General features: G+C 37.2%; 2 protein-coding genes across 3 annotated transcripts in view; one reads left to right on the forward strand and one right to left on the reverse strand.

Annotated features, from left to right (window-relative positions):
* LOC124788089 (equilibrative nucleoside transporter 4) overlaps window positions 1-3,114 on the reverse strand; it is a 205,039-nt gene extending 201,925 nt beyond the window's left edge. For both annotated transcript variants that reach the window (XM_047255190.1, XM_047255191.1), the window contains exons 1-4: window positions 2,631-3,114; window positions 2,366-2,520; window positions 2,153-2,281; window positions 1,932-2,006 (exon numbers count right to left, since the gene is read on the reverse strand). In XM_047255190.1, coding sequence (XP_047111146.1) covers window positions 1,932-2,006; window positions 2,153-2,281; window positions 2,366-2,520; window positions 2,631-2,800 — 529 coding nt within the window. In that variant the 5' untranslated portion in view covers window positions 2,801-3,114. The remainder of the gene's footprint in view (window positions 1-1,931; window positions 2,007-2,152; window positions 2,282-2,365; window positions 2,521-2,630) is intronic.
* A 102-nt stretch (window positions 3,115-3,216) lies between these two features.
* LOC124788358 (WW domain-binding protein 2) overlaps window positions 3,217-12,907 on the forward strand; it is a 133,143-nt gene continuing 123,452 nt past the window's right edge. The window contains exon 1 of the mRNA XM_047255623.1: window positions 3,217-3,373. Coding sequence (XP_047111579.1) covers window positions 3,318-3,373 — 56 coding nt within the window. The 5' untranslated portion in view covers window positions 3,217-3,317. The remainder of the gene's footprint in view (window positions 3,374-12,907) is intronic.

Here is a 12,907-nt window from a genome sequence, read left to right on the forward strand (position 1 = left end):
TTCATTTCTGTTATTAGCTTCCTTGGCCCTCACCTCAGTATTCTGTCCTTTATTCCACAGCCAATAAAAGAGAAGAAAGACAAGATAAATAATAGTGAATACAATTTGGTCACATGTCAGTCTGTAGCTACAACAGATTCAACAACTCCAGAGGCATCAAAAGGAAACTATAACTAAAGCCTTGCACCAAAATATTCAATAGCTAGACAACAAAAAATTAGAAGTGCTAATCTAATAATAAGAGGCTATGATGTGATTAATTATTTCTGCAGACCCAAACGAAGATGAAGATGTTGCTGTCTATAAGAATAAAATTGATAGTGTACAACATACCAGTATGTGTATAGAGCACACAAAGCTGTACCACTATATCCAGAAGCAAGAGTCTATCTCTTTTACATTAGGAACAGTGTAATGCCAAACTTGACGATTTCTTCACAACTTTTCAGTCTCTGTAAAAGTGGTCTTCATGAAAAGGGCTCTAGCACCTCAACCAAGTTACAGGTGAGCCTGAAACGTTGCATAAGCTCATGTAGGGCCCTCAGGTACATCCTGTACAAATTTCATCAAAATTGAAGATGGTAGAGCTGGGATCATCTTCTAAACTGGGACACTTGACATGGAATGACCCAAAAGAAAATTAAAAACTTGCCTCATAGAAGAACCTTTCTATAAAATGAAGGAATTCATAGAGTTATAAGGCATTCTTTAGCGCAATGGTAGAGGAAATCACTTAGCTAATAACGTAGCCTTAAAAGTAAAAATGCGTTCCTTATGTCATGAAAACAAAATTTTGTATTTCAGCTCAAGTTATGATGATAAATTGCATTTTAATTTGTAAAAGGTAAATTTATTTACTTATATCATTCCAGTTAAAATATCTACCTTAATTTATTTCACTATCTTATCCATCCACTTAAACTTAGGCCAGTAAACTGCAGGTTTTAATGTTATAAGCAACCAATTGTTTTTAGAAAATAAGTAAAATAGTATACCGTATATATGTGATCATACGTCCTTCATTACTAGTACACTACTTGTAAAATATGTAATCAACAGACCAAACATTTAAAAAATCAAATCATATGAGGTTTCAAGTAGTTCAGTAATGTCAAATTTGAATAATTGCTGCAGCACTTTGTTTAGTGGCATTAAATAAATTCTGAAACAGCAGGAAGACTCAGGGAAACATGAAATAGTCAGATTAATTGAAGTCTTTGCCATTTCACACCCTGTCACCTTCCAATCTAATGTAGACCTCAGGGCATGCCACACCTGTGTTGGCCACCAGAACCTAAATTCCAAAAAATAATATATGAAAAAAAAGGGTCAATATTCTGTCCTCTTTCTATTTATACACTTACGAAGTTAATAACATCTTTTTATGTCATGTTACAAAGCCGGCACCTGGTATCAGTAGGTAAACTGATACAAATATTCAACATACTGATATATGCATAGCTATGGAAATAGCTTATTTCAAAGTAATATTTTTTGTATAATTTTATTAAATACATTTAGCCCTCTAAACAGAAACAGAATATAGCACCAATTCACTCTTAATAGCACAAACAGAATAAGCTTGTGTTAGCTGCTTCTCTGTTTAAACATGCCTTGTTCCCTTCTACATCTCTAAACATTCTCCTTCATGACATGACCTACAGAACATGATGGATGAATGACAAAAGAGACTGAGAAAGCACATCAACCTTCTGGTACGATAACTTAGCTTGTGTAAAAGATGATGCTAAGTCACAAATACACTGCTGTATCTCAAGATTAAACACCAAATACATTCACCTGGCAAAAGGGATTTATTTCTCATTAAATAACTGACTTTTCGAGATGGAAGTGAAGGGTTTATTTTATTTATTTATTTTTATGCCACTGAAAATGCCTTAGAACTAGGAGAATGAGAAAGGAAAACTTACTTTCTCCAGCCATTACAGCTTGTGTATACCTGCTTGGAAGCATACTAGTATACCCATAAAAGCTTGACTGTTGTACTGAAAGGAAACATTTTGAAAATTAAATGGTTAAGTCCATTACATTATAAATCAACATAGAATCTACTATTTCCATTCAGCATGGCTCTGTTTTCGTCAGGGAAATATTCTCTCAACAGATGCTGAATACTGAAGTTGGCACCTACCTGTGCAGCCAAGAGCAACAACAGCAACAGCTACTAGATTTATAGTATATGAAGTAGATGCTCCAAATGCTTCCCACCATATTTCACATACCGCTACAAAAAATAATGTTATGAATGATACCAGATAACCTGCAACATAAAAAGTAATTTGTATGTGGTAATTCTCTTTTCTTTTCTAATGGGATGGTATGAATACTGAACTTTTCTATTTACCAAATGTGATGCGGGTGTCCAAGGACAATGTTTCAACTAAAACATTATTTGCAAGCACGGCAAAAAATGCCATCACAATGTAAACTAATGACATGTCAAACACAATGGTAGTCCCAGGATAACGAGCTTGAAAATAATCCACGGCAATAATGAAGCTGTAAGAAAGAAATTTCATTACTGAAGCTATAGTTTGTGCAGTTCCATATGTAGCAAATACTGTCACTCCTGTTGACACTCTCTGCGTCACAAACACATAGAAGCTTGCCTGTTATACGGAAGAAGAAATCCGACTCCAGCCAATACAAGCGCAAAATATATGCAATTACATTTATCAATTGGCGGCGAGAGATGGCTGAAACCATTTGTAAATCTGAAGTCATTTGCTGTTCGGGCTTTCCCTAACTGTATGTATCCTCTGCTTAAGTTTTCGTCCATTGTTGTTCGAATTGCCTCAGTCTCCAATTTTGCCAAAATTTCTCCAACTGTCGAAAGGTGTCAATGTCAATAGCGGCTGTTTTTATCTATACATTTTATTTACAAATTCAAATGCTAGGATGGAGCCCGACAGCATCTCTCGAGCGGCGAGCGTACCGCGTTTTGAGACCTTTTGAGCCGATAAACTCATACATCAGGCATTCCTGCGTTTATCAGTCGAAAGACGGTCATGTTTCAATATTTATACAACGGATGCCTCATATTTATATACACATAGTCCTTCATACTCCCAAGCCACAGCACAACTACTTCTACGCATGTCTGTTAAAATACGTGCATTGATTTTTGCGCTTAAAACCAGCGATGTATTAACTCCCGGAGGTTACGTCACGCAGTCATGTGATGGCAAACAAGGCACTAACGGGAAGCACACAGAGTCACAGATCTTGAGTGACACATTCTCAGTGAGGAAGTTGTGATTGTGACTTTAGGCTGGGAGCAAATAGAAATTTTTGAAATGTCGCTAAATACAGCACACGCCAACGGAGGCGTGTTAATTCATTCCGGAGAATGGTCAGTAGTGCTTCAACGAATATCCATTCGTAGCAAGATAAGAACAAATTTGTGATATCGGTCTCGAATTTTCTGACATCACCTGTCAATATTTGTGTTAGGAACTCCCGTGTTCCCGTGCTTTATTTCTTTAACTGCTCGTTATATTTGAATCCTGCATGGCCATTATATTTTCCTATAATTTATAGACCGGTAACAGCAACATTTGAGCTGTACTAACGATGCCGAATTTGAGTAAGTGTTCTACAAAATTACGCAATAGTTAAAATTGAACTCAAATAACTGGTGTCATCTTGGTACTGGGATTGTATTGATGGTTTCTGCCCCCCCCCCCCCCCCCCTCCCCTTCTGTATTTATAATACTCGTGTCCCTCTTAAGCACGTAAAATAAACTATACTGAAAACAACGTACTTCTTTCCGATAGGGCTCAAACATTTATATTAACTTTTAAACATTTGCCAATTTCCCCTTTTTATTAATTAGTGATATGATATTTGTCGTTCTCTATTCCCGAAATTTCTCGTCACATCTAGAAGTGCAATGTCTTCAAATGTTTTGAACGTAGTTTGATAATGGGAAACAACAGCTAGGGCGTTACTCTGACTTAAGTAACATGGGCAGGATCCAAAACTAAGTATTTATTCTATAAATTGTTGTTCACTGCATCCATGGCGTGAGAAAAGCACTTCAGCCTGAAATATTACAGTAAGCAGTTGATGTCCCTGATATCTTCATTTCTTAATATGCAGTAATATATATAAAAGTGTGTTTACTGCTATGTAATTCAGTTTTTCTATATATATGTCCTATTTTTATATGTTTATAATGTAACATATTAAACACACAGGGAACGTATATCTCAAACTAGGACTACTTCAGAACATTTATTTTATATTCACAAGTTGGTTTCGCCATCTGAGCCCTGAACTGTACTTCAGATCAGTGCAGCACTAGGCCTGATTAATAAAAAGGGGAAATTGGCAAATGTTTAAAAGTTAATATAAATGTTTGAGCCCTATCTTAAAGAAGTACGTTGTTTTCAGTATAGTTTATTTTACGTGCATAAGAGGGACACGAGTTTTAATTGGACATATGATCACACTAACTGAAGACTGATTTTACGGATTCTTTTCTACAATAATATAATCTGCGAAATTTATCTCATTAATGTATGTTTCATATATAGGGCCCTACAATGATCTATTTAATCCTATGTTTTAGTGCCAGATTGATAGACATGAATATGGGTAGATTGCTTTGACCTGTTGACAGTTCAGTGGAAGACAAAAAGTTCTTAGGATTTTGTGTCAGGTCAGTGTACAAGATTATTTATTCAGATACATTGAAAACATCTTTCACTGCTCTCCTTGGTGTCGCTTGGACTCTGTTTAGCATTTGTTTCATAAGGAGCTCCGGAAAGCCATATCTTTCCAATGTTAAAATAGTGCTTATAAGTTACAAGGGGTCTAGTGTAGCAGGGGATACAACCCGTCGGCTTTGGACAATGACGTCACAAGTCGCCAGAGAGCAGTTTACCATTTTCGCTTTTACTGTTATGTTTCAGTTTCGTTTTTTTACTGATTGCTTAATAAAGTGGATCTGTTTATTCTATCTCGTGAGATTTTTTTTTAAAAAAGCCAAAAAACACTTATCAGCCACTGAAGGGAGCTACAACACTAAGAAGAATCGCTTCTCGATTGGCCACTTGTGACGTCATTGTCCAAAGCCGACGGGTTGTATCCCCTGCTGCACTAGTCCCGTTACAAGTTGTGTCATAAAATATTTTATCTAGGAAGTTGAAATTTTCACTGGTTATTTGTTGGAGTATTGGCTACAACTTAACACAGGTATTTTTTAAAAATTAATTTTGTTGTTAGAGATTAATTTTTGTATTGTAATGAAAATTCACTATTTTTGTGCCATTTTCTGTTTATAAATACAACAATATACAGGTTTTTGGAAAATGGCTGTGTTAAGTTACACAGAAGGGACCGTCTAACATTTCCTGAAAATTGGAAGCTAATTCTTATGGTAGATCCTGTGAAAACATGTAATTTGTTGAAAAAATAAAACTTTTGTGACTAGAGTGACAGTGTGGATTACCTTTTTAGTGCATTCCAGGTCCAAAGGATGGATTATCTTTATCTTCTGCAAACTCCTCCTCCAGCTTCCTCATTGTCCTCCTCCTGTTTACACTGGCTTGTATTTCTAGACTATTTACAGCCCTGTCAGCAGCCTGAAAACGTTCCTTGTCTAAAGCAAGCATCGTGAATGAGATTTCACTCTGCAGTGGAGTGTGCACCAATATGAAACTTCCTGGTAGATTAAAACTGTGTGCCGGACCGGGACTCGAAAGTAGGAGATGTGGTACTGGTGGAAGTAAAGCTGTGAGGATGGGGCATGAGTCATGCTTGGGTAGCTCAGATGGTAGAGCACTTGCCTGCGAAAGGCAAAGGTCTGGAGTTGAAGTCTCGGTCTAGCACACAGTTTTAATCTGTCAGGAAGTTTCATAAAGCAAGCATTGTTCGTACCATGTTGAATCATTCTGCAGTCAGCCACAAACACTGCTTCCCTAAATTTTCTCAGTAGTCTCTTGTGAAAAATATATATATATATATATATATATATATATAAAAATCTATTATAGTTTGTAAACTTGGCTCGGGGATTTGGAAGATTCATCATGCCCCAGAAAACTGCACCTGCAGTACCACCCTTACCAATTGTACGCAAGACATAAACAAATCTAATGTTTTGTTCATAAATTTTGCTATCATTTTCTTCACTTGTAGTAGCTGCAACACTGTTCCAAAAAGGTAGTGATGTATGAATGCTTACCACACTTCAGTTCCATTTCACTGGCAAGTCATAGATGATTTTTTATAGTGAATTCCAGACTGACTTCACTGCACTTCCCCCACATCTTACATAGTTTGCAAAAATTCTGTTGAGAACTGACATATCAAATATTTCATTCACATCTGATTCACCGATAAAACATTCACACTTTTCTCTAACTGAATCAAGCTTCATCTGTGAAGTAATTTCTTTCTCACTTTCATTGCAATGGGTAACTGTACCAGCAAGTGAGGTTCACACATTTGGTTATCGTCTTTATTGTTCATGGTAATAACACGTACCTTTGGCTTTCCAACATTTCTCCTTTTCTTAAAACTCTTCGGAGGATTTCTAGTCACTTTGTTTACCCATGATTATCCTTCAATAAAACAGAGACTTAAATGAACTGAATCCACAGCAAATATTTTTAGAATTATGAACGAGTAAGTAAACGTGAAAAACATGACAACTGAGCAAGCGATATATATCGAACTGTCACAGGTTAGCCACAACACTTATTTTGTAACACTTATTTTGTAACACTTATTTTGTAACACACTTATTTTGTAACACACTTATTATTTTGTAACACACTTATTATTTTGTAAAACACTTATTATTTTGTAAAACACTTATTATTTTGTAAAACACTTATTATTTTGTAAAACACTTATTATTTTGTAAAACACTTATTATTTTGTAAAACACTTATTATTTTGTAAAACACTTATTTTCTCTCACATCACTAAAATGTACATGATGAGCATGTAGATTCCAGAGTAAAACATTTGACAGCTGTTTAACAGCACCACAGTGGGTCATACCCATTCAGAACATATTTCAAAAATATTTTAAAAATGGTTGTAGTCTTCTGAACTGAATAAATTATATATCAATTGAAAGGGAAAAGTATGTAGATTTTTAAAATGCAAAAAAGTAAAAATTGAACATTTCATGATTTTGAACCTTCCCGGAGCCCCTTAAGGAATGGAATCCAGTACAATGTTCCAAATGTCAAGTGTTATCAGAGACAAGAATGTTGTCAGGAGTGTCCCAGGGAAGTGTAATAAAACTGCTCTTGTTCTTTATTCTGTATACATAAATATTGTACCGATACTGTGTGTGGCAATATGCAACTCTTTACTGATGAATTGGAGTAAATGGGAAAGTACTGTCATTGACATTGGAGGATACATGATCACTTAAACAGAATTTGTACTTGGTGTGATGAATGTCAGTGTGTTTTATATGTAGAAAAAGGCAAGATAGTGCAGATGAGAGGAAAAACACTATAATTTCCAAATACAATATAAATAAAGTGGTTGGTAGTAAGGAAAGCGAATGGTAGACTTTTCTTTATTGGGCTAATTCTAGGAAGGTGTAGCTTATCTGTAAAGGAGATTGCATATAGAACACAGTTGCAACCCATTCTTTATTGGGATTCTGACTAGGTCAGATGAAAGGAAGAAATTAAAGTAATTTAGAGGTGTGCTGCTAGATTTGCTAAAAGTAGTTTCAGACAATACATAAGTATTATAGAGATGCTTTGGGAACTCGAATGGGAATCCCTGGAAGGAAGCAGATGTTCTTTTCACAAGAGACTACTGAGAAAATTTAGGGAAGCAGTGTTTGTGGCTGACTGCAGAATGATTCTACTGTAGCTTGTAGAGTGTGTATATAGATGCAGATGAACTTCTGTGTGGCATTGACATGTGTCTGCAGGAAGACACTACCCATGGGTGGAAGCTGCTGATTTGCTGTAGACTATCAGTCATCTGCCAGGGTAGCACAGTCTACTGCTCTATAAATGTGTTTGCTTCAAACTTTTTGATGGCACAGGAAGTGACATCATTAATCATCTGACAACCAGTACTACAAACTTGTGTATGCAGTAGTCCGTCTTCTTAATCTGACAGTTATTTTCCAGACAGACTCCATTACCTTACCAGTAGCCAATGTACTCATTGCCTGCACTTAACCATCAAACTGGAACACACTGAAGAGGATTGGCTTTAAAATTCCTATCTAGATGTGAATATTTAGATTTTCTGTGGTTTCCTTTAATCATTTCAAGAGAATACTTTGATCTCTCTGAAAAGGGATGGTCAGTTTCCTTCCCTATCATTACCCAATGAAAGTTTAGGCTCCATCTATAATGACCACAATGACAATGTGTTTTGAAATGCTAATCTTCCTTCCTCATGTGCTTGTCTAGATGTTTCAAGATGATCAGTCTTTCAGTTCCACCAAGTGAAGAGTGGTGGGATATTGATTTGCCATCAATAATTCTGTGATGGCTAATTCTAAATCTGCAGTTGTTGAGGTCAACATGCAAAAAGTATATAGGTTTTGAAGTCAGACAAGGACAATCGTGCACACACATTCCCCATTTGCATTCTGACCAGAGATCTTTGGTGCTACCATTCTCATCATTCAACCTCAAGTCACCTGGTTTGATGCAACTTGGTTGTCAAGATTTTGCTGAGTCCATTTCCACAAGAGTACAAACAATTTAGACTGTGTTGACCATAGGTAAGAGAGCATACACACACACACACACACACACACACACACACACACACACACACACACAGAGTTCGATTAGCTTTTGTGTGTACAACTGTTTAATCATGTGAAAATAATCTGTTAACAAAATAATCAATTACTTACGAAAATATTTTGGGGTATTATGCTGGAGTCAGATGAACTTATTGTTGAATCACAATGTTTTGCCTCTTCTGTGTAGGATGTCTTGAAGTAGGTTGTAACTTTTTTGAATGTCCAGTGCACATTCTGGCTAGTTGCTAACTGACGTAAAATTCCATTTCCATGTGATCCCATGCAGAGGCTTATCACATTTTTTGAAAACTCTAGCACAGTTGGCAGCTGTTGGTTGCTGTCATTTGCTATTTCTGTCACCCAGTGGTGGAAGATTGGTACGTCTTTTTCAGCACTTTAATACAAATATCATTTAGTTTCACACCTTCCTCCTCTGGGTTAAAATTACTAAGGCAGTGTCTCCCCTCTGCAGTTGCCTTGGTGTTCCTCTATTATTATTATTATTATTATTATTATTATTATTATTATTAGTAGTAGTAGTAGTAGTAGTAGTAGTAGTAGTATTAGTATGCTTCTTCACAATTACACAGTATTCTGTAAATTTCTGTAGAGAATTGCTCTGCTGAAAGTTCTTGGATATAAAACCACTGGATGCAGCTGTTAAACAGGCGGCAGTCTGGAAATTACTACTACTATGGGATTATCTATTCTTATTAAATAATTTGAGATTTCGGTGACTGTTCTTAGTGCCCTCTTAAAGCTACTAACTTAGACATCTGCTTTGACATAATGATGTGTGTGCACACTGAAGCTGAACAGAATACTGACATTTATTTTATTTTGTTCTATATTATCTTTTTGGAATATTGGTTGTGATTACTGAGTGACTGGTAGTGCAGAATTAATTTGAAAGGCGAGAATTTGGTTTAGATCTGGCAATGCTGGCTGGTGTGGCCGAGCGGTTCTAGGCGCTTCAGTCTGGAACCGCACGACCGCTACGGTCGCAGGTTCGAATTCTGCCTCGGGCATGGATGTGTGTGATGTCCTTAGGTTAGTTAGGTTTAAGTAGTTCTAAGTTCTAGGGGACTGATGACCTCAGATGTTAAGTCCCATAGTGCTCAGAGCCATTTGAACCAAATCTGGCAATGCCAAGAAATGTGGTTTCATGGGAATAAATATAATTCTTGTTACGGCTTATGTTTTGGTACTGAATATCAATGAGTGGCTTCTGTCTGCCATTTTGACGGTATAGTGGGTCAGTGCAGGAGGGTGGTAACAGGTTCGGTATTTGTTTTTGAATATGAACAAATATGTTTCATATTGGATGCTATACATAACTATTTAATTTTTGTTTTTGCAAAATCATCTGCTCTCAAGAAACAGAATCAGGGTAGTTAGAAGAAAAAAGAAACACATTTTAATAAGCAGCAGTAGAAATTTTCATCCAGATTGTATTACTCATAGAAATCTTGTGTTCCAGCATCAGTCACAATGCTACAGGTTGTTGTGCAGCTTTGCTTTTGTAGGTTGATAACTTATTTTGGCTCAGTGTGATAAACATGTTGAAGGAAAGATTCAATTTCGGAGTATGACACTCATTAGCACGCAGCCTCGGCTGCACTAGGATTACTGGTGAGTGAAAGATAATGCTTATGCAAAATACACATTCCTGAAAACTTGTGTGATGAAAACTGTCCGTCATGTAAAATCCAAGTATTACTGGTATTTGTTGACCATTGAGCTCCCTTTGAATATTGTTAGTCTGGGAGACTACTTTCTGTGACAAAAGGAGAAAAGGAACTAGTCTCGCCATGCCTTTCATTGTAATTAGGAACAAGGGAATCAGTCTAAACTAGTACTTGTAATGTACTGCTCCTTTTTTTCCACCTTACGTTCTGTCTTGGACACGATGTCTGCCCGAGATACCAATCACTATCAGCAATGCCCAAACTATCAGACTGCTGTTTGGCTCTATCATGCATCATAGATTCTACATTATGGCTACCAGCTTGACTTGACAGTCAAAATTTCGCGAGGCAAGGGCTATCAACCTTCAAAACTTTCTTAGGCTTTTGGACTAAATCCTAGAAAATATTTGGTTAATTTGTTGGATTAGCGAAATGTGAGATCATCGCTAGTTGCTCAAAATCAGTCACAACAAAACACATTCCAACACTTAAAAAGCAGTAAAAGGAATAACTAAGTAAAGAGAAGGGAATACATGAATAAAAATAGACCTACATAAAATAACTTATTTGACATAGTCCATTTTTTTGTTTTCTCCAAAAAAATTTCTGCTGAGAGGTACAGCCCTCTAAAGATAACACTGCGCTGTGATGTGAATTTTGGAAAATTTTTGAAAATGCTGTATCTTTGGAACAGTGGTAGATATTTTGTTGGATTTTTTTATTTGAAAGGTAGTTGCTTTATGATTACAAAGAAGTCCTCCATTTGGACTTATCTGTCAAAGTTCTTTTACTACACCATTCTGAACTTTTTATTTTTTAAATTTTTTCATTTAGCTCGAAGGTGTCTTCCGTTCTCAGTGGTAAGGTGGTATCATCATCCCAAGCCTTAATCCAAGTAAAGACCTAACATCTCTTGACAGCTAACGACCAGTTAGCCTTACCAATGTGCTCTGAAAACTGCTTGAAAGGATGGTTTCCCATAGGTCCTCCTTGGTTCTTAAGTCTTGGCACCATTTGTACCCCTCTCAAAGTTATTTGCTGGAGGGATGATCCTCAACTGACCATGTGGTCCATTTGGAAACAGCAGTCTGATAGGTTTTTTATAAATGCCAGCATGCCATTGTGGTTCTTCTTGTGACCTACGTAATGCATATGGCACCACTTGGCACAGCCATATTTTACTAACTCTCCCTGACAAGGTCCTTCAAGGCTCGATACCAATTTTTATCCCACTGATTTTTCAGGTAGGTAATTCAGTCGGCTGTCCAAGGGAATGGCATCCCTCCAGGCTGTCTCCTCAGTGTCACGCTCTTCATCGCCATCAATGCGTTGGTGACCCTGGGGCCACTGGTCACCCCTGTACTGCGTTTCAATGTTTTTTGCATTTGGCACAGCTCCCATTCAGAAGCATCGGCTGAGTGTGAGCTCCAAGGTGAAATCCGACTGGCCTCTACATACATACTTTCCCATGGTTCCCAGTTATCTCCTGCAAAAATGTGCAACATGTATTTCAACCATCATACCATGGTCCATCCTGCTCCACAACTCTTCTTGGGTACCCAGTGCTTGGAAGTTGTTGCACAGTCCCATTCTTTGGGCCTTCTTTTTGATAAAAAGCTGACTCTGCTGCTCCATATTTGTCACCTAAAGTCTAGATTCATGCAAAAGCTTAACACTCTGCTTCTTTGGCCACACCTCTTGGGGTGCAGATTGTGCTGTTTTTTCTCAATCTTTACTGGGCCGTGGTCTCATCCCAACTGGATTGTGCTTGCCAGGTTTATGGTTTGGCAGCGGCTATGACTATGAAATTTTATGACACATTTAATGTGGTGACCGGTGCCTTCCGGACTATTTTCAACCTCCGTGGTCTTTAGTTCTGACATTACCAACTCTTGGTCTCCAATGTATATACCATTCAACAATTCTCTGACCATGCAGTGTATCATATTATCTTTGCGTAAGAGTAGTGTCGACTTCCTTATACTCCCCCTTGGGTGGGGTTACCAGTAGAAATGCACCTCACAGCCCTCTGGCAGGATCTCTGCCTCTCCTCTGTAGATTGTGCTCCCTGTTTTTCATCACACACCACAGTCTGCAGGAGACCAGTAACAATTGTTCAGCACTACCCAATGACAAGACATCTGGAGGAAGACTAAAACTTGTTGGCCACCAGTATTTGGTGGAGGGTGGTGCACAGAAAGCTTAAAAACTAGGCCTCCTTGCATCATGGCGCAATGATTGAAAAACAAATTGAAACCTTTGAGTCAGTTTGCAATAAGAAATAAAGTTATTGTAAAAAATACTTTCCACGTAAGACAGTGCCTTTGGGAACCAGCAAATTGCCAGACAGCAGTAGTAGCCACAAAGGTAGGACATATTAAAACTAAAAATAAAACAAAAAATATCAAATAGTAATAAGGAGAAAAGTGGAATAGAATATAGTTGTAA

The sequence above is a fragment of the Schistocerca piceifrons genome, chromosome 3 (assembly GCF_021461385.2).
Source record: "Schistocerca piceifrons isolate TAMUIC-IGC-003096 chromosome 3, iqSchPice1.1, whole genome shotgun sequence".
Lineage (NCBI taxonomy): Eukaryota > Metazoa > Arthropoda > Insecta > Orthoptera > Acrididae > Schistocerca > Schistocerca piceifrons.